The sequence below is a fragment of the Triticum dicoccoides genome, chromosome 5B (assembly GCF_002162155.2).
Source record: "Triticum dicoccoides isolate Atlit2015 ecotype Zavitan chromosome 5B, WEW_v2.0, whole genome shotgun sequence".
NCBI classification, from domain to species: domain Eukaryota; kingdom Viridiplantae; phylum Streptophyta; class Magnoliopsida; order Poales; family Poaceae; genus Triticum; species Triticum dicoccoides.
In genome coordinates this window covers 618,405,558-618,427,526 of record NC_041389.1, presented here as the reverse complement: position 1 = coordinate 618,427,526, position 21,969 = coordinate 618,405,558, and the positions used below count along the sequence as shown (strand labels likewise).

Genomic DNA, 21,969 nt, shown 5'->3' with positions numbered 1-21,969 from the left:
GGGTATTCCTTTTTTTGGTTTCCTTTTTCTCGGATTTCTAGAAAAAAAACTTCACTAAAACCTATTAACATGGGATCTAATTTCAAAGATCTCGAAGCGAAAAATAGAACCGTGAAAATGGTTCGGTTGTTGGACGCACGGTTCAAGAGATAAAATATTTTGAATAAAAAAATAAAGAAAAAAACTCTCAGATTGCGACAAGTGATAAGTGACATGCAGTGCGCCCATTTGTCAGCACCTAAAAAGAGTGTGGTGAGTAACCTTTTGCAAGGGTAAGGCCAATTCCAACGCAGGGACACAAACATACATGCTTTTTGTCTGTTTTTTGTCCGTTCGGGTCGGCCAAATGGTCATTAGCTTGTCCGCTGACCCATAGGTACGCCCAACGAGGCCGACCTATTTCAACATTGTGAGATCTAAAAAAATCAACATTTTGAAACATAAAATATTTCACATTGCCATGAAAAGTACATTAACATAAAACCAAAATTGCCAGCATTTCAACATTTCAACTTAAAATTTTAAAAAAAGACAAAAAAGAACCCTAGATCTACTCCTGGCCATCACTGTCGTTGCCGCAGTCGTACACGGTGAGGTCGTCGTCGTTGTTGCTGGCACGGGCACCCTCGAGGTTGAGGTGCCACCTATCCGGTAGGTGCACGTCGGGCCACGACATTGGAGCTTGCCTCACGGTGGCTCGGCCCCGACGACCGGGACGATGAGCCAACATCGTCGTCGTGGTTTTCGGGCTTCCCCGGGATCCACTTCCATGACATTTTGGCCAACGAGTGGTGGTAGGCGGCGGTGGCTAGGGTTTGTCGGCTGTCGGGCAGAGGAGCTGAAGAAGACAGGGAAGTGAACTAGCCGGACCCTCCACTCGCACGTGTGGCATTGAAAAGGACCAGGGTGGAGGGGATGGCTAGCTGACGCGTGGGACCCTTCCACATGTGTGGATTAAATGGGGTCGGGTTTGTGGTTGGCCGGCTGACACGCGGGCCTGAGGCACACAACAAAAGGATGCGCGACGTGTTCGTCTTGTGTCCATCTAGACGCAAATCGGTCCCGATTTGCCTCAGAAATGAGTCTAGACGGGACAAGACACATTTTGCATTTGCAGTCACGCTTAAGGCCGTTGGTTTGGCCATGCAGACCCAAACGAAACACCAAGGGATGGAAAGGGTCGCCGCGTTGGAGTTGGTCTAACCCTTAACAAGTGGTTTCGTTGATCTATGTTGAAAATCATTTGTGTTGTCGTTTGAAGGCCCATTATGATTCGTTGATGGGTTACAGTCGATATTACGTGTTTCCTTTGGATTTTAGGTCGATTTTTGAAAATTAGCATAGATATTATCACACACACAGTTTTTAAGGTCCCACAGTGAATTGAGGTTTTCAATTTAGAATTGAATCGTTCAATTTTGACCCGGTAACAATTTTTTAAGGAGCTCCAATTATATGTACTCCAAACTTAAACATATTTGACTTTAAAAAAAATAAATACACTTATATTTCAAAAAGAGAGTAAATAAATTATGAAAACCTGACAACACCAATAGCGCAACAAAACATGTTCAATCCTTCTATTATGTATTTGAAGTACTATAAAGTAATCCCGCGCTCGTCGAATGTTGAAACAAAATGCAACAGAACCCATTGTCAGCCAGTGGAAGTTCAAATATACCCTTTATTAATTTATTCTTCACACATGAAATAGAATCGCAGGTGGCAACTCGGTGCTGCCCCAACTGAAGAAGACGCGTTGGCATACACACACACACACAGACGCGTCACAAGTACACGACCAAGCAACAACTACTACGTACCACCAATGACCGTACACACGATCGAACTTATTGCTTCCCCCCGGCCGGCCGGTCGGCTTACTCGACGCCGTGCATCTTCTTGAGCACGCCGATGAACTCGTAAATCTTGTCAGGCGAGTAGAGGCTCTTGGCGACGCTCTCCCGCTCGCCGCACCGCTTTGCCCACGCCGCGATCTTCGGCGCCACCTCCGCCACGCTGAACTCGCCGTACTTCTCGTAGCTGTGGAACCACGACGTGAAGGGCGCGAACGCGGCGTCGACGAACCCGAAGGCATCGCCGCCGAAGAAGGCCTTATCCCCGAGCGCCCCGTCCAGATTCTTGAGGATTTCCACCATCTCGGCCCGCGCCTGCGCGTGCGGCTCGCCCTTGAGCTTCCAGAGCCGGGTGCCGCAGTCGTAGACCTTCTTGTCGACGTAGTCGGCCCAGAAGCGAGCCTGCGAGCGCTCGTAGGGGTCGGAGGGGAGGAGGGACGGGGTGTCCGGGAAGGCGTCGTCGAGGTAGTTGAGGATGATGAGAGACTCGTTGACGGGGCGGCCGTCGTGGAGGAGCACTGGGATCTTCTTGTGGATGGGGTTGGAGCGGAGGAGGCGGTCGCTCTTGCCGGCCATGAGGTTCTCTTCGACGTACTCGTAGGGGAGGCCTTTTTCTGCAAGGGCGATGAGGCAGCGCTGCCCGAACGGGCTCACCCAGAAGTTCAGCAGCACCAGACCCTTCTCGCCCGCCATTGCTGTTGAGTTTGTGTTGGGTCAATCGACTTGTGTGTGTGTGTGTTTGTGTTGGGTGCGCTGTGTGCGGGTGGGAAGTGAGTATGGTGGGAGGACGAGGGTGAGGATCTATAGGCGGAGAGCAGCAGAGGGTGGGATCGTGTTTCCGGAATGGTCTAGTACGTCTCGAGATGAGAAGACCAAAAAAATCTGCTGGTGCGTGTGCGTCTACGTACCGGCCGGGGAATTCTGGGGCTTCGTTCGCCCGTTCGCCCGGTGTGTCACCGCTTGCGTCACGCACGATCCGCGCGTGCGCCAATGGGACAGTGGCTGGCATGGGAGGTTACACCGCACTTCTGGCGCAGAAGACCGGGGCCGTGGACCAGGGAAAGAAGTGATACGTGGTGACGTACGATTGACTTTGTTCTTGAAGAGGAGCGTGTACGTTCGACCAGGTGGAATGTTATTTTCCGTTTTTGTTTTGGCCAGGGAAAGTTCCTCCGTTATTTCAAAGTTTGGACTGGTTCACCTGCTCTTGACCCAGGTGACACTTTTCGGTATACTACACAACCAGCCAACCAAACCTGGGGCTCTTGACCCTAGTAAGCAAGAAAATATCGCGGAAAGGAAATTGCAGCTTATGCATCAACTCAATGTGGGTACAAAGAACAATGGTTGTGCTGATATGGAGACTATGGCACGGCGATAACGAGGTAACCATCGCACCTTCGGAGCCACCGGTACCGGAATAGCCCGCACGACTGAAGGCGGCGGTGGTTGTGTAATCAGATAGCGATATCTAGCACGGCGCACAGGCGGAGCATGGTGGCAGCCGGTGCCGCAGTCTTCATCAGTGCACGACAGTGACTTGTGTGGTAGTCTTCGGCGGCACGGGCGAAGCCAACCCCGATCTTCAATGTGTGCTGCCTGATTTGGTTCGCGGGCTGTGGCCGATACCCAGTGGTGGAGGTAGGAACAATTTTCAGTTGTGGCCAAGGTTACCTAGTATATGGTGTCTCAGTTCGTGTAGATCACGAAGAGTGGCAGAGTTGCATGTCGGAGGGAAAATCCATCACGGATGCCATCTTCATCAACCTTCCCGCCTTCATGATGATGTGTGAGTAGTTTTCACAGGACCTACGGGTTCATAGCAGTAGCTAGATGGCTCTTTCTCACTATCTCTTTTGATCTTCAATACAATGATTTCATCTGAGATCAATCCGATGTAAACCTTGTAGTGTATTTGTTGGGATTTGATGAATTGTGGGTTTATGACCAGATTATTCATTGAAAGTAATTGAGTTTTTGCTAAGATTTGTCATGTGTGATTTTATAGCCTTGTATTTCTCTCTATTTGTCTATCTCTTTTGGCCAATTAGATTGATTTATCTTCAGTGGGAGAGGTGCCTGGTAGTAGGTTTAATCTTGCAGTGTCCTTACTCTGTGACAGGAGGAGTTGCAAGGCTCGTATTTGTATTGTTGCTACTAAGGGTAGACGATGGGGCTCAAACATATTATTTGGTCTTACTTTGTCTACATTATGTCATCATGCTTCAAGCATTACTCTGTTTGTTATGAACTTAATACTTTGAGATGCATGCTGGATAACGGTCTTGGGGTGGAGTAATAGTAGTAGATGCAGATAGATGTTGGTCTACTTGTCTCGGACGTAATGCCTATATATTGATTAACGTCATAACTATGCACTTTTCTATCAATTGCTCAACAATAATTTGTTTACCCACCGTTGCTTTTCTCATGAGAGAGATGCCTCTAGTGAACGCTATGGCCCCTGGGTCCATTCACTTTATATTTAATAAAACCCTGAAAAATACTTGCTGCAATTTATTTACTTTTATTTCCTTTGCAATTTATCTATCTATTACTATCAGAATTAATCCTTGCAATTAGCGACTATAAGGGGATTGACAACCCTCTTGCCCGCGTTGGGTGCAAGTATTTGTTGTGTGTGTGTGTGTGTGTGTGTGTGTGTGTGTGTGTGTGTGTGTGTGTGTGTGTGTGTGTGTGCAGGTACTGCTTACATTTGTTTGCGTGAGTCTCCTACTGGTTCGATAACATTGGTTCTTAACTGAGGGAAATACTATCTGCTACTATACTACATCACTCTTCCTCTTTGGGGAAATCCCAACACCTATCACAAGTAGCATGCATCACTAACACCACAGGCAGCATCTTCCATCAACTATCCATCCACATCTTCAGATGAATCTCTGTTAGCATCAACATGCAAATTATATTAATCCCTTTCCTCCTTATCTCTATCATCTACTGGAATTCTAAAAAGAACTGCCATATCAATGTCAGCCATTGGTGCAGTGAACAAATCTGTAGGGTCATCTAATTCTACTGAATTCCAATAAATAGAAGCACCTTTCCAACACCTTCTTCAGTTGTCTTGGGTGTCGAGGATTGGCCAAGACATAGGACCACCATGTAGGGATGTGGATCGACTTCTACATCATTGGCAAGGAAATCTTCATATGAGCCTGAATCCGCCTACTCCTCCAGTGCTTCCCTCGTGTAAATGTTTATAAAATATGAAGCACATTTTTGCAACTAACGCTAATTTAGTTGTTTTGCATAACTCGTATTGCTTACATATACATTTGGACAGCTTATTGGAACGTGTCTTCAGACACACATAAGATACTAGATAGGAGGCATGTCTCTGTAGGTACAACTCTTACTTGGCAGGAGATGGACATTCTAGTTGAGTTTGTGGACATCATCCACGACAGTGCTGTGGATGTCCAAGCTGGCCCATACAATGGGTCATTTTGTGCCATTAGTACACTTGCTAACAAAGAGTAATGTCTAGAAGGACAAGCCACTCCTAGTAAGATTGCATTGCAATTTGTATTCAGTGTCAAGTTATTCATGTTTTGAAATATACACATGTATGTTTACTAATTGTGTGTTTTGCAACAAAAACTCGCATATGTTGTGGTGCCTGAGCAAATGCAGAATCGAGGTAGTGGTGACATGCGAATTGTCATCTCTAACATGATTGAGATTGCAACCACGTACTCCATGTCATGAGAGGATGGACGTCTTGTCGTCAATGGTTGGAAGGACATTCATGACAACTACTAATATGATGAAGGTGACAAGTTGATCGTCGTGCTCTACCTAAGACATGTTGATGAGCCAGTCCCCTTCATGCGTACCATCTACAACTGGGAGGTTGACGATGACGAGTAGGCTTGCTAGGTTCCTTAGTATCATGTGTCAAGAACTTGTGATGCGTAGTAAAAGTACTCCTCTGCCGTGTTGCACGCTTGTCGTACTAAGTAGTTGCTTTTGAAATGTGTTAATTAAGTACTTTATTAAGTGTCTAACGACAATTATCAGTTTGAGTCGATGTTTGTGAATACTAGTTATTGGTTAAAGTGCATGTGAAACTTCATTATTTGGATCCTTATTTTGCTGCCAATGAACCAATTTCCAACCAAATGTAGCAAGTGCAAATTTGGTGCAGAAGTATACTGCATGTTAGCAGTGTTCCAAAGCCCGTAAGGCATGCTGCTAGTTTTGACTACATTTGTAGCGTTCAGCCCCAAACGCTACTGAAGTGAAAGTACAAGCAACGTCTGGCGTGAATGCTGCTAAGATAGGACCTAGTAGCAGCGTTTAGTTGAGATACTGCTGAGGGAGTCCTGGACTAAGGGGTCCTCGGGCATCCGGTCTATTCAATGTGGGCTGGACTAATGGGCTGGCAAGATACAAGGAAGAAGACCACTTCTCGTGTCCGGTTGGGACTCCCGTATACGTGAACGGCAAGTTTAGGTGTCCGGATATACTATTTCCTTTTTGTTAAACCGACTTTGTACAACCCTAAGCCCCTCTGGTATCTATATAAACTGGAGGGTTTTAGACCGGAGGCAGGATCAAAACATTGATAGGCTAGCCAAGCTAGGGTTTAGCCACAACGATCTTGAGAAAGATCAACTCTTGTAACCCCTATACCCATCGAATATAATCAAGCAGGAGTAGGGTTTTACCTCCATTAAGAGGGCCCGAACCTGGGTAAACACGGTGTCCCTTTGATCATTGTTACCATTGATCTTCAGACATACATCTTAGGCCCGCCTACCCGAGATCTGCCAGTTTTGACACTGACATTGGTGCTTTCACTGAGAGCTCCGTTGTGTTGTCAATAGAAGGATCGATGGCTTGCCTCTTCATCAACGAAGATGCTGTGTCTAGGGAAACTTTTCTCCCTGGACAGGTCTTTGTGTTCGGCGGCTTCGCGCTTCGTGCCAACTTGACCGACCACCTTGAGCAGGTCGACAGTTACGCCCCCGGCCACCAGATCAGGTTCGGAAATCTGAACTACGTCGCCAATATCTGAGGAGATCTGATCTTTGAGGGGTTTGCGGCCTCGGGTGCCTCCCCCTACCCCCACGAAGGAAGCCCTTCAGATCTGCTCTTAGATCCCGTCCAGGGGTCGACACTCGCACCCGCCTCGGCCTTAGATTCGGAGCAGGTCGTATCATCCGCAGATGGGACGATCAACCCCGCCAGACTCTTTTCTATCATGGAACTTCCGATCAGAGACCCAGATGCAATCTTGGACTCGCCTCTGGGTGACAACTCCGAACTATCAAAGTCTGCGTCGATCAGGCCTAACCAGGTGTCTATCACCAAACTCAGCCTACAGATCCGCAGACTCCTACCCAGCTTTTTCCCTTAGAAGAAGCAATGGGCTTAATGCGGTCTCTCGCCATCACGGAAGCTTTGCCTCCGAACTGCACCCAGCATGGGCTGGGGGCTGAGAGCGGGGAATTTTATGACCCGCCCACCACCCACTTAATAGCCACTATCGAGGATTTAACCGACATGCTGGAATACGTGTCCGAAGACATCGACAGTATGGACGACGATGCCGACGCCGAATCAAGCCAAGTCCCACCTATCACAGAGCGTTGGACGACTACTTCTACCTATGACGTATACATGGTGGACACTCCTGATAAAAAGGATGATGAGGATAATTAGAATCCCGATAAGGACAAGCCCGTCGATGAACCACCAAAGCGCCGGTGCCAGCGGCGCCGCACACAATCGCGTCGGGCAAGGGACAACAATATCTGCATCGGAGACAACGAGACTCCGGATAATGCCAAAGACCCCGAACACCCCGTTAAGCCCACGTCCGAACAGGATGAGAGGGAGGAGGGTCAGTATAGCCCAAACACGTTGATCATGAAGATTTGGAAGACTGCAACTATATGCCAATATCCGAGGAGGATGTTAGCCTTGGTGAAGAAGATTTTATCGTCCCAGAGGAACCTCACGAACAAGAACGCTTCAAGCGACTTCTCATCACCACCGCATGGAGCCTGAAAAAGAAACAGCAGCAGCTCAAAGCTGAACATGATACGCTCAACGAAAGGTGGACCAAGGTCCTGGCCGCTGAGGAGTACGGCCCCAAGCGACCAATAAAAAGTTACCCCAAGCGCAAGCTGCTACCATAGTTCGACAACGAAGCCCTTGAGGCAATACCGTCAAAATACAATCAGGGAAATCAACTAGACTGACCACCACGTGCACGGGATAAAGTGGCACATCAAGCCGAACACCAGCCCGCACCCCCTCGCTGAAGAGGCAAGGAGACAGCAGCCACAGGCTATACATATGACTTGCATCAGGACCTGGCCAATATAGACCAGATCGATCTATGGATCAAGAGGTCGTGCCCCGCACAATGTCTATGAAGCCCGGCGTGATGAACATTACAATATTCGGGATCAGCACCGAACTCAGATGTCATCCGATCTCCACCGTGATGTCGCACGATATAGGGGTGCCGCACACCCCATGTTCTTTACTGATGAGGTAATGCAGCACTAGTTTTCGGAAGGGTTCAAACCCGTAAACATCGAGTAGTATGATGAAACAACGGATCCGGCCATCTGGATCGAAGATTTTCTTCTCCATATTCATATGGCTCGTGGAGATGACCTTCACGCCATTAAATATCTTCCTCTAAAGCTAAAAGGACCAGCACGGCACTGGCCGAACAACCTCCCAAAGAACTCCATTGGAAGCTGGGAAGATTTAGAAGATGCTTCTAGATCCAACTTCCAAGGCAGTTATGTCCGGCCACCGGATGCCGATGATGTAAGTCACATAATCCAGCAACCTGGCGAATCGGCTCGCAAGCTTTGGAATCGGTTCCTAACTAAAAAGAACCAAATCTTGGACTGCCCGGACACTGAAGCCTTAGCGGCCTTTAAGCACAGCGTCCGTGACGAATGGCTCGCCCGACACCTCAGACACGAAAAGCAGAAGACCATGGCAGCTTTAACTACACTCATGGCCCGTTTTTATGCGGGTGAAGATAGCTGGTTGGCTCGTAGAAGCAACAGCTCTGGCAATCCCGCACTTCTGAGGCCAAGGACGGCAATGGTGAACCACACCGCAATAAAAACAAACGCCAAAGCAATAACGACGACGCAAATGATACGATAGTTAATGTCGGATTCAGTGGTTCTAAATCCGGACAATGGAAGAAACCTTTTAAAGGCAACAGGGACGATCCATCCAACTTGGACAAAATCCTTGAGAGGCCTTGTCAAACTCATGGCACACTCAACAAGCCTGCCAACCACACTAATAGAAACTGTTGGGTTTTAAAACAGGCCGGTAAGATAAATACCGAACACAAGGGAAAGGGACCTCTAAGCGAGGACGATGATGAGCCCCGCCAGCCGAACACCGGGGGCCAAAACAGTTTCCCTCCGAATTGAAAACAGTGAACATGATCTATGTCACTCACATTCCCCAAAGGGAGCGCAAGCGCGCACTAAGGGACGTCTACACCGGAGAGCCTGTCACCCCAAAATTCAATCCATGGGCAGCCTGTCCGATCACCTTTGATTGCAGGGATCACCCAACCAGTATCCGTCACGGGGGTTCGGCTGCCCTGGTACTTGATCCAATCATCGATGGATACCATCTCACTAGAGTCCTTATGGACGGCGGCAACAGTCTCAACTTGATTTATCAAGACACTGTCCGCAAGAATCAAGCCTAATAACACCACCTTTAAAGGTGTGATACCCAGCGTGGAGGACCGTTGTACGGGCTCACTAACACTTGAGGTACTATTCGGCTCCCTAGACAATTTCCGAAGTGAAGAACTGATCTTCGACATTGTCCCCTTCCGCAGTGGTTATCATACACTGCTCGGACGAACTGCTTTCGCCCGCTTTAATGCAGTCCTGCACTATGCTTATTTGAAGCTTAAAATGCCCGGACCTCGCGGTGTTATTACAGTCAATGGAAACATGGAGTGCTCCCTCCGTACTGAAGAGCACACTGTCACCCTTGCAACCGAGGTGTATGGCGGCCTCATTAAGCCGAACAATTCTTCGGACATCAAAGCCAAAGACATCTCTAAACGAGTCCGGTCTGTGCATCATTGCGATAACATCCGGACCTCGATTAATAGTTCGGCCTCTGCCGATTACCCCATAAGGTTGTGGCTTACGTACCGCGTGTACATAACTACACACTCAAAATACCTTGGGCAACACCGGAGGCACACTGCAGAAAAAGTCCATAGTAGGCTTGACCCTATATGGACATTATACATTTTTTCACTGCAGGTTCATTAAGAGCCCTATCCACTGTATGGTTGCATCAGGGACCCTTTCAAGGCCGGGTTTCCCCCTCCTTCATGGACAACCATCAAATACCCCTATCAAAGGATTCATTACTCAGGAGAAACGGCACAGACGTGCGGCAGGGCATTACTGGAGTCTTTGAACCATTACTTTGAGGCCATGTGCTAGACTTTCCCTTATGTAAATCTTTAGGCATGTAACATGCCCTCCATATTTATGGCATTGTCTGTCGAAATACGCCTCAATGTACAAATAAGGATATAAAGAAGCAGATGATCACCACCTTTTGTTAGGTTCTTATATTGTCTCGTCATCCGTATTCCCTCCTTGCTTTCTATTGACGTACGCATTTTCAACACGACCTTCATACTAGGGGTTGTATCCGACCGCGCAAAACTTAAATTCCGAACACCTGTAGGGAACTCTTCGACGTCCCGGATATTGCACTATATGTGTCGGCTCCGAATCATGTCTTTGGTCTATAGTTGGATTGCCCGGCTCCTGTGCTTACCACCTTACGTTCTGCAAGTTTGGCTAAGGTAGTAAAGGGAGAACTACTGCGATTGTATTTCTGGTTCATCCGGTCAAGTAGCTCTATAGAGAAAGCCGAAAACTGACCGTCATGATATGCGAGAGCTGGTCAGCGATCCAGTGACTTAGTGTTATACTACAAATCGTTCGCGATTTATCCCATGTTATACGAGGGGATGGGATTCGACCAACCGTGTTGCAAAGGCGCCCTAATCTGGATTGCCGTTCACGAAACAGGGGTTAGTCCTTAGCCCCACCTATGGACTCCTATGGCTAAGTGAAGATAATAAAGCCGTATAGTCTGATTGCCTACTCATCTAGCGGACGCCTCCTCCACGGACCAAGATGTTGGATAAAGAGCAGATACGCATTTTTGAACACCCAGAAAATACTTTCACGGGGGTGGAAGCCGATGAATGGCAATCTTCAGAAATATAACGGCCGAACAGGAGGATAAACTGAAAAAATCATAAGGCACAAGTATAAATATTTCAAATCATGAGTTCATTACATGGTCTTTACAAACCGAACTCCACTATTCAAATATGATATCCTTTAAACATTGGCCCTCTACAATTCGGGCTCCCTCGAGGACCTTGCTGAAATACCTCTCCGGCCTTCGGTGATCCTTGCTTTCGGGCGGCCCTGCGGTGGCAATTTCGGTGGCCTTCATGTTCGCCCATTGCACCTTGACACATGTGAAGGTGTTCGCACACGAACACGTCACCGTGTACCTCCAACACCGAGGGTGATGCACCGCAGCTCACGTTGAAGGAGACCCGGCCGGAAGCGCGGTACGCAGGCAATCCAGCGGGTGCTTTTGAGGACCCGAAACCCCACACGCCCGGGAGGGACCCCGTCTGGGCAAACGGCCGCTATGGGCTTCCCTAGGTCGACCTGATCGCCCCTAGGGCCTCGAGTTTCGCCGCCCTGCAATGAAGGAGAACAACGAAGAACGAGGAAGAAGAAGAACTAGGGTTAAGGAGAAAAGATAAAAGATAAAAGTGGTAGATGAATTGATCAATTGTGTGTTGTTCAATCGGCCGTCACCCCTTAGGTATATAAGAGGCAGCTGGACTTCCCATGCAAGGAAAAGGCTTGGATTCACGTCCAAAACCCTAGTCAAATTCGGATTGGTCTTGTCCGAACTTTCCAAAACTGTTCGGTTTAAACTGGCTGCACCTTGCGGGTCTTTTATGTGGTGGTAAACGACATCGGATGAAAACGAGACCAAAAGCAATCTTGACCATTTCGACGATACGAACAACTTTCATGTTGAACCTTTTTTGATCAGAGGCCATTTTGAGGGACAAATAACTCGCACAAAAGATCTATTTACTCGCGCTACCAATCAGACATGGCGTCTGGTGGGGCGCGCCATATTTCGCCTCGTGACAGGGATGCACTCCGATTGCTCTAACTTTTGCATACAAACTCAGATTCGGACGATTGTTATATCAAAATCAATCGTTTCGACAAGACAAAGACAATCCGTGTAGATCATTTTTCCATTTGAGGTCGTCTTGGTGGCTTAATCGGACAAAGTGTACTCTGAATATAAGATCTTAGTACTTTGAGCATAGTTTCGGCCTTCGAGATGAAATCGGATGGCGATGACCCAAACTTCAAAGATGTTCATATCAACAATACAGAACTCTTTCATGAAGATCACTTCTCCATTTGAGGCCATCTTAAATAAGTTATTGACCGTGCCAAAATCTGGTGTCAAGACATGCCCCCCTATTTTTCGGCAAAGCTTGTGTGCCAAAAAATAACTTGCACATAGCTGGCTCTAAGGACGATGCCAACACTTCATCAGCCATTTTGCATATGCTTAGGATGATAAGTTTATATCGATCATTGCTTGTGTGAATATTTCGATGCAAGTTTGGGTGAAACTTTCCAACTTCAACAATAATCCGGTGATAAGGTTCCATAGATCAAAACCATCCTCTGAACCATATTGTTCACCCTTTCGCTAGGATTTTGCAGATAATTAAGAATGAACTTCCTTCAATCCTTACTTCGCCTGCATAAAAGTTTCATTAGTGGCCGAAGCGGTGGACTTCGGTTCAGCCTTACCTATGTTGACGAGACTAAGCATCGGCTATTGATAGAAATACAATATACCATGATTAACATAGTAGCCGGATGCTTGCTGTGCGAACTCTTTTGAATTGTCATGCCTAGAAATATGAACAGTTTTAAAGCAACCAAGGTAAATTTTGCATCTAGACATACCTCAAGATAAACTACAAGAGATTCGTCAAAGCATTCATAACTCTTGGATATTTGTTGCACTACTCATAATGAATCACCGAAAGCCTCAATGTGTATAACACCTATTGCAACCAAAAGCTCCAAACCGAATAAAATTTTATATTCGGCTTTGATCATTGTGAAAAAATATTTTAAGCGACATGAGGCTTGTTTTGGTCTCCAATTGAACTAAAGACGATGTTAGGATACTACACCGGCCATGCTTTGACATATTCTTAGGGCAATAGATAAATATCAGCCATTAACATGAGGTCCATGTAGAATTCACCCACCAAAGTATGTAAAGCCGAAATAAAGAAATAAAATAGGAATAAAATATTTCAGCTCCTTTGTATTAGCAACAATGTAACTAACCAAATGTATGGTAATTTGGTAATACCCTCTCATGATATAGAAAATTATGTTGCATCCAAGGATCAAAATAAATCCATGGAGGGTAATTGATCATACCTAGGGATGAATTCCACGGCAAAGGCATCAACGGCATGGTTGAAGAAAATGGATGATGTGCTAACCGAAGATTTTGATGTTGTGATGCGCACCTTCGGCTTAATTGTTTGTTGCTTTCATTAGTTTCCTTCTTCACTTTTATTGTACTTGTTGCAACAGAAGCATGCACATCATTTTTGTCTTGATTGATCTTCTTGGGAACCCATGCCATGTTCTTTTTTTTTCATCTCTTGTGCACTGAGATTTTGTAATTTCTTCTTTTGCCAATATGATAAACTGAGTGGGCATCTCGGCTGTGATTTTGTTTCAACCAATGGAAACTCTTTTTGGGCCTTGTGCATCCTAAACTTCTTTTCTTCAGATTTGGCACTCTAATTTTTATCAATTGATTGCTTCACTTCTTTGCCTTTCGTAGCCAATGTCAACACTTTAATTGGCTCTTTGTTATTTGAGATCAAATTTGAAGCAGCACACTTACGACCATCTCTTTTCACGCGGTAAACTTGCTTTACCACCTCTTTCTTCTTTCTTGAGCTCTGGACCGATTCCTTATGATTGAAACGGTCTTTGACGCGTGATTGTTCAAATGTTGATCTCCTTGGAGATGCATAGTATTGGTGAGATGGTCTAGAATAAGATGGAGAATGTGCCCTTGTATCATACCTGTCCCATGATGAATATGTATCTATATGAGCATAGGGAGGTATCCATGGCATTGACATTGGCGGCCCAAAATAAGGATATGAATATGTTGCATTAAAATTATAACTTTACCAATACCGATCCTCATATTTGCGCCTTGGGGGTGACCTTGGTTTCTTTGCATGATTTGGCCGATAAGCATTCTTCTCTTCACTCTTCTTTTGATATTTTTCCAATAGTTGTGCGAAAGTGACTTTCGGCTTTTTACCTTTGTGCTTAAGTTGGCCTTTGTTTTCTTTGGTTGTGCTTGCACCGATCTTTAGATTTGCTTGCTGCCCCCCAAGTACTTGGTATCTCCATTGTAGCTTCGATGGAATTCTCACCCTCAAGATTATGTTCATTATGATCTTCAACAACTTCCTTACTTGAAAGCTTGATCCCATCACCTGTAGTTTTTACCTTCTCTTTAAATGTATCGGCTTGAAGCAGCCGGTGCAAAAACTTTTTGCCATCGGGACCAATCGGAATAGACTGGTCATCTTTGGTGTTTCAACAAACTTCAATCGTCCTTTTTCAATGGCTGATTTAACTATTTGACGGAACATGTTGCAATCCTCAAAATTATGCTTGAACGAATCATGCAACTTACAATACATTCGTCCATGGATAGATGGCTCAACATGGTGATCAAGAATTCTTATGTAATTATTTTTCAGCAATAAATCAAATATTTGGTCACACATGCTTGAATTGAAGCTAAACTTCTTGTTTTCTAGCCGATCTTGCTGTGTGAACGGCTTTGGAGATAAGCAAACGAATGCTTCAGATTTGGAATCTCCCCATTCAGCTATACATTGTGTTTTCCACTCTATCTCCGGTGTCTTTGGATAAGATATTATATTAGCATCGGATTTCTCAAAATAAATTAACCTTGGCTTTAAACTTCTGAAACGAAAATACTTAGAACACACATGTCTCAATTGAGACCAAGTGCAAGCCAAGTACGAAATAAGCAAAGCTACCCAACTAGATATGAACTTTAGATAAAGCAACGGGGAAAGCTTTGGCTGTAACAATAAGTCATTATCGGTCTTTATAAATGGCGCAATGTGTTGAACGATATGTTCCATAACAAGTTTATTGCTAACAAGTAAATTACCCTTCTTCATTGGTCTTTCAAAATTACTTATGAGAGTATTTCTTATAGATGCATCAATAACGAAGTTGTGACCAAATCTAAAAATAGGTAAATTACTCTCTATGCATACCTCTTCAAATATGTTGGGAGAGCATGATGGTGGTGCCACTTTAAGAACATCTTGCTCCGTCTTTGGATGGCTCCCCAACACCTTGTCATCATCTTTTTCTTGATTCCGTGCATCATTGCTTTGAAGATCCATGTCAGCTGAACTTTGTTCGGCTACTTGTTCTTGTCCTTGAGGCTTGTCAATTTCTATGGCACGAAACTCATAGGGCAGGAAGTAGGTTCCATTGACTTTGGAAAAATCAAGTATGGTTGTTTTGCCATGCTTTCCATGCCCTTTCTCAATAATGCTTGCCTCTTTGGATTGATGGATTCAGAATATATACTACTTGATTCATCTTTTTCAACCGAAGCACTTTTATGTTCCGAATCATCCTTCTTTTCATTGATACTACCAATTGGCAATGCTTCTTTTATCTGAGCCAATTCTTTTTCTATTTATTTCTGACGGCGGGCGGCAAAATTAGCTTTAAGCTTTTTCTCAATTTCAGCCCACTCCAGATATGATTGCCCCCCAATGCTTTTAGATTCTTTCGACAATGATACACGGGTGTTACCGAAATTTTGCAATTGTGTTGGGGTGTATAATATGATGTAGTACTAGGTGAAGGCATATGCATTGTTGTAAGACCATACTTTTGCTCGCCAATTTTATCAATTGGCAAAGATTCATCTTCTTGCAAAACTCCAGCTTCTATTGCGGCATAATCAGGAAATAGCCCCTTTTCATGTTATTCAAGGAAAAGAGCACTAATTCTCTTATTTTGGGCTAAACTCTTCAATGCAGCCACCACCACCTCATCTTCTACAATATTGGGCACAACCGCTCCTGTAAAATTTACATTTATTCGGCTATAACCAGGAAGGTGTGAAGCCGAATTATGAGCATCTACAGTTGTATATGGTGCCGAAGAATTACTAACAGGAGGTGTAGCATATGACGGTTGAGAGTAATTGGCCAAATAGCCACTAGTAGCATGGCCAATTCTCTTATTCATCGGCATGGTTGGGTTACTATATTGCACATTAGCTGCCGATGAATAAAAGGGTGAAACACTTTCTTGTATGGCATTGGAAATTCTAACTTGGGGTGTTTCAAATTGATTAATCAAACTCATCATGTTGCTCATCGGCATATGAATTTGCTGGGTTGCCGATGCATGTGAGTTGGGATACATATGGTGCATGTTACTAATATCATTAGAAGCTGAAGTATATAAATTACTTTGAATCGGCCCTTGCACGTAGTTAGTTGCATGATTGAAAAAACTGGGGTTGGCCGATAGAGTATACTCATTGAACGATCTAGTAACACCATATTAATTGTTTGCATCTACATAAAGAGATTGGGTATTCATATTACCTTCCTAGACTGTAAACCCTAGATGACGATCTCTTTGTAGCAAGAACGGACTGGAGACCGTTCAAAGCTTCGTCCCCATCGGAGTCGCCAAAAAGTGTGTTCGCACACGAACACCTCACCGTGTACCTCCAACACCGAGGGTGATACACCGCAGCTCACGTTGAAGGAGACCCGGCCGGAAGCGCGGTACGCAGGCAATCCGGCGGGTGCTTTTGAGGACCCGAAACCCCACATGCCCGGGAGGGACCCCGTCTGGGCGCACGGCGGCTATGGGCTGCCCTAGGTCGACCTGATAGCCCCTAGGGCCTCGAGTTTCGCCGCCCTGCAATGAAGAAGAACAACGAAGAACGAGGAAGAAGAAGAACTAGGGTTAAGGAGAAAAGATAAAAGATAAAAGTGGTAGATGAATTGATCGATTGTGTGTTGTTCAATCGGCCGTCACCCCTTAGGTATATAAGAGGCGTCTGGACTTCCCGTGCAAGGAAAAGGCTTGGATTCACGTTCAAAACCCTAGTCAAATTCGGATTGGTCTTGTCCGAACTTTCCAAAAGTGTTCGGTACTGGCTACACCTTGCGGGTCTTTTTTGTGGTGGTAAACGACCTCGGATGGAAACGAGACCAAAAGCAATCTTGACCGTTTCGACGATACGAACAAATTTCATTTGAACCTTTTTTCATCAGAGGCCATCTTGAGGGACAAATAACTCGCGCAAAAGATCTGTTTACTCGCGCTACCAATCCGACATGGCGTCTGGTGGGGCGCGCCATATTTTGCCTCGTGACAGGGCTGCACTCCGATTGCTCTAATTTTTGCATATGAACTCGGATTTGGACGATTTTTATATCAAAATCGATCGCTTCGACGAGACGAAGACAATCCGTGTAGATCATTTTTTCATTTAAGGTCATCTCGGGGGCTGAATCGGCTAAACTGTACTCTTAATATAAGATCTTAGTACTTTGAGCATAGTTTCGGCCTTCGAGATGAAATCGGACGGCGATGACCCAAACTTCAAAGATGTTCATATCAACAATACAGAACTCTTTCATGAAGATCACTTCTCCATTTGATGCCATCTTAAATAAGTTATTAACCGTGCCAAAATCTAGTGTCAATAGAAGGCTATCCGGGCACCTTCTATGCAGGCCGACCGCTTTATAGCATTGATCCGAGGGCGTGTATTGACTAGCCGCTTAACGAGGCTAAAGTAGCTGCTGGACATGGGCTCGGTCCGCCATAGTTAGACTATCAGGTCCTTCATGGCCAAGCTGGCCACCCTATGCAGCTCGGTCAGCTGCTTTAGCTGATCGCTAAGGGGCGTCAGATGCTCCGGTGCAAGATACTGGGACCAGAACAACTTCTCTGTCAAGTTCCCCTCTTCGGCTCGGAAGAATTCTCCGGCATCAGAAACACTCCTCGGCAGATCCACGAACGCACCTGGAGAACTCCAAACTCGGGTCAGCAAGATGTATCTTCTACTTGTAAATTTACTCTGTAGAAGAAAGGCCTTACCAGCCGCTATCTGCCTCGCCTCCTGGATCTCCTGGCGAGTGCCCTGGGCCTCAACCCGAGCCTCCTTCACGCTCAGGAGAGCTTTGGCAAGTTCAGAGGCTTGATCTGAAGTCTTCTGCTCCAAGGACTCGCACTTCGTAATGACGTCCTTGAGCTCTTGCTCCACTTCGCCTACCCGCGCCTCGTGTTTTCGGCTGGTAGTCCACTCCACGTCCAGCTCCTTCGCCGCCTTGTCAGTGGCTGCCCTGCTCACCTCCGCCTCTTTTTTGGCTTGGGCAAGCAGGCCCCTGAGGGACTCGACCTCGGCTGCGACAAACACGAATTAGCACACATATCACTTTTGGTATGTAAAGTGCCGCATACCTTGCATTTCATCAAACGCTTGTTGACGCGGTCGAGCTCCTCATCGGCTATTTGAAGCTTCCGATTAAGCTCGGAAACCTCTGCGGCTTGGGCAGTAGCCGCCAACATGGATGCATGTCTCACACATTAACATAGTATGTTAATAATTTGACTAGGGGATCCTCTGTCCGAATTGTTCTAATCCGAACAGAGTCTGAGGGGCTACTATCTATAAATGGGTTCAACCTTTCATATGAAGAACTTGTTAGAGAATTACATCGCATACCTCAAAGACAGTCCGTAGGTTGTTGAAGGCACCATTCAGTCCGCTTTTCGCAGACTGAATCTTTTCCATAACCTATGGGTGCGGTGCTCCTCCATGATGGAAGCGCGTTGTAGCGGTTTCTCGAGAGCGTGAGCGGCCTCCGAATTGACGGAGGCCACCGACGGAGCTGCTGCTCCTCCCTCCTCCGTCAAGGGGGATGCTAATCCGAACCCGGAGCCACATTGGTCTCCGAGACGGTGTTCAGCGGGTGCCCAAACAGTTGAGACCCTCCACCCTCGGTGGACGTGGGGGTCGCCATCCACCAGTCTGTGGCATCCGAGGTATTAACCTCAGGCACCTTCTAGACGGCTTCGTCCGCCCCTCCTCGTCCTGGAGAGGTCCTTTGGGATGACACCTCTATTGGGGAACGTAGCAGAAATTCAAATTTTTCCTACGTGTCACCAAGATCTATCTATGGAGAAACCAGCAACGAGGGGAAGGAGAGTGCATCTACATACCCTTGTAGATCTCTAAGCGGAAGCGTTCAAGAGAACGGGGTTGAAGGAGTTGTACTCGTCGTGATCCAAATCACCGGAGATCCTAGTGCCGAACGGACGGCACCTCCGCGTTCAACACACATATAGCCCGGTGACGTCTCCCATGCCTTGATCCAGTAAGGAGAGAGGGAGAGGTTGAGGAAGACTCCGTCCAGCAGCAGCACAACGGCGTGGTGGTGGTGGAGGAGCGTGGCAATCCTGCAGGGCTTCGCCAAGCACCTCGAGATATGAGGAGAAAGAAAGGTAGGGTTGCGCCAACAGGAGAAGAACTTTGTGTGTTGGGCTGCTCCTTTGCCTCCACTATATATAGGGGAGAGGGGGGGCTGCTCCCCCACCTAGGGTTCCACCCTAGGGGCGGCGGCCAACCCAAGATCCCATCTGAGGGGCGGCCAAGGGGGGGAGGGGAAACTTGCCCCCCAAGTTAGGTGGGTGCGCCCCCCTCCCCAAACCCTAGGCGCCTTGGGCCCTTGTGGGGGGGGGGTGCACCAGCCCACCTGGGTCTGGCCCCCTCCCACACTTGGCCCATGCAGCCCTCCGGGGATGGTGGCCCCACTTGGTGGACCCCCAGGACCCTCCCGGTGGTCCCGGTACTTTACCGATAAAACCCGAAACTTTTCCGGTGACCAAAACAGGACTTCCCATATATAAATCTTTACCTCCGGACCATTCGGGAACTCCTCGTGACGTCCGGGATCTCATCCGGGACTCCGAACAACATTCGGTAACCACATACAAACTTCCTTTATAACCCTAGCGTGATTGAACCTTAAGTGTGTAGACCCTACGGGTTCGGGAACCATGCAAACATGACCGAGACGTTTTTTTGAGGTCAACGACAGCGGGAGAGGCTCCCACTGAATTTTGTATTACTCACGATAGAACAGTTACATGTGTGTGTTACAATGCATTTTAGGCCCCCCGGCCGTAGGGGTTGCACAAACCAAGACTAGCGGCCCAAACTTACAATGTAATCAGAGATAAAGGGATGGAATTTCTCCGGACAGTTATGGACTACCAGCTCCAATAGATTGTTGAACCTATCTAGCCACGCCACGAAGGAGTGTGGGATCCCCCTAAAATGTTGGTTGTTTCTCTCCATCCATAGGCTCCAAGCAGCAAGCAAAAAAAACATCCATGAATAGGGGTCGACGCCAGCTCTCTTTTCCCCCATGCAAGATGGCTAACGTGTTGGTTTCTCCAGGCCAGGACAGCCCAACCTTACTCCAACATCGCTGGGCGAAGGGGCACGCGAAGAAAAGATGCTCCACAGTTTCCTGGGGGGGTTCTGACAGAACATGCAAGTATAATTATCCCCGGCAATAGCAAAGTGTCGTCGCCTCATCATGTTCCTGGTGTTTAAACGATCGACCAGAAGCAGCCACCCAAACAGTTTGAACTTGATTGGGCTTTTGGAGTTCCAAAGCCAGCAAAACGCCTCATCAGCCGCCACCTGCCTAAAACAGTGGTTGTAGTACTTTTTGGAAGAATAACGCCCTAGATCACAGACCCAAGTGTCGGCACAGTCACTGTCCAGCCTGACATGCGCGGACCCATGCTGAATCTCTCTGATCTCCTCCCTGGCCTGGACCGAAAGAGGAAGGCTGAAGATCATGGTCGGATTAGTGGTCATGAGAACCTTGGCAATGGAGTCATCCTCGTTCAGGGCAAAGGAGAAGGCTCATGGATACGTGTCCATCAGCGTGGAGTCAATTTCACCAAACCAGACATCTTTCCAAAACAAAGAGGTACAACCATCGCCCGGGGCGACCTTGGTGATCCCCCGAAAGGATCCACAGAGCTGCATCACGTCTTTCCACCAGAAGGAATCCACCAAATCAGTGGCGTGCGGCACCTTATTTGTGTAATATGCATCCCAGACTAGCTGAACCCAGGGTACATCCTCACGATTGTAGAACTTGAACAAGTGCTTTAGGAGGTGCGCGGCATTTTGCGTCTTGATATCAATAACACCGAGGCCACCACACTGTTTAGGTCGACAAACAAGCTCCCAGGCAGCAAGGGAGTTGGTTTTGACCCCATCATCAGAGTTTTTCGCCCAAAGGCAGTACCGGCGCAGTTTATCGAGATGCTCAACCACTTTGGGGTGCAGCTTGATCGTGCACATTGCATAGATCAGCATGGAGGTCACCACCGAGTTGACCAGCATCAACTTGGCCCCCGAGGACATCAGTGATAAGGCAGTGGAGGTTTTCCTCTCAACCGATTGCACCAACGGCATGAGATCCAGAACACTCGGCCTCGTTGTTCCCATGGGGAGACCGAGGTAAGTGAATGACAAGGTGCCAACAGAGCAACCAAAGACCTGTGCTAATTCACTAGCATGTTGGTGGTCGACATTAATGGGTATGAGAGTTGATTTATGGAAGTTGATCTTGAGCCCCACCGAAGCTGCATAATCTTCCAAGATAAGTTTCATGCGTGCGGCCTGTGTAGGACTAGCCTATATAACCAAGATTGTGTCGTCAGCATATTGCACCACCAGGAAGTCACCTGCATTTTCACGAGGAATAGGAAGCTCCAGTAGACCCTGGGTATAAGCGTCATTGATTGCAGCTTGCAGC

General features: G+C 46.9%; 1 protein-coding gene across 1 annotated transcript; it reads right to left on the bottom strand.

The window, feature by feature from the left end:
* Positions 1–1,664: 1,664 nt before the first annotated feature.
* Positions 1,665–2,622, bottom strand: LOC119312096 (probable glutathione S-transferase GSTU1). The gene has a single exon (XM_037587831.1). It carries the CDS (start codon positions 2,547–2,549, stop codon positions 1,881–1,883), a length of 669 nt encoding a protein of 222 aa, XP_037443728.1. The 5' UTR covers positions 2,550–2,622; the 3' UTR covers positions 1,665–1,880.
* Positions 2,623–21,969: the final 19,347 nt, after the last annotated feature.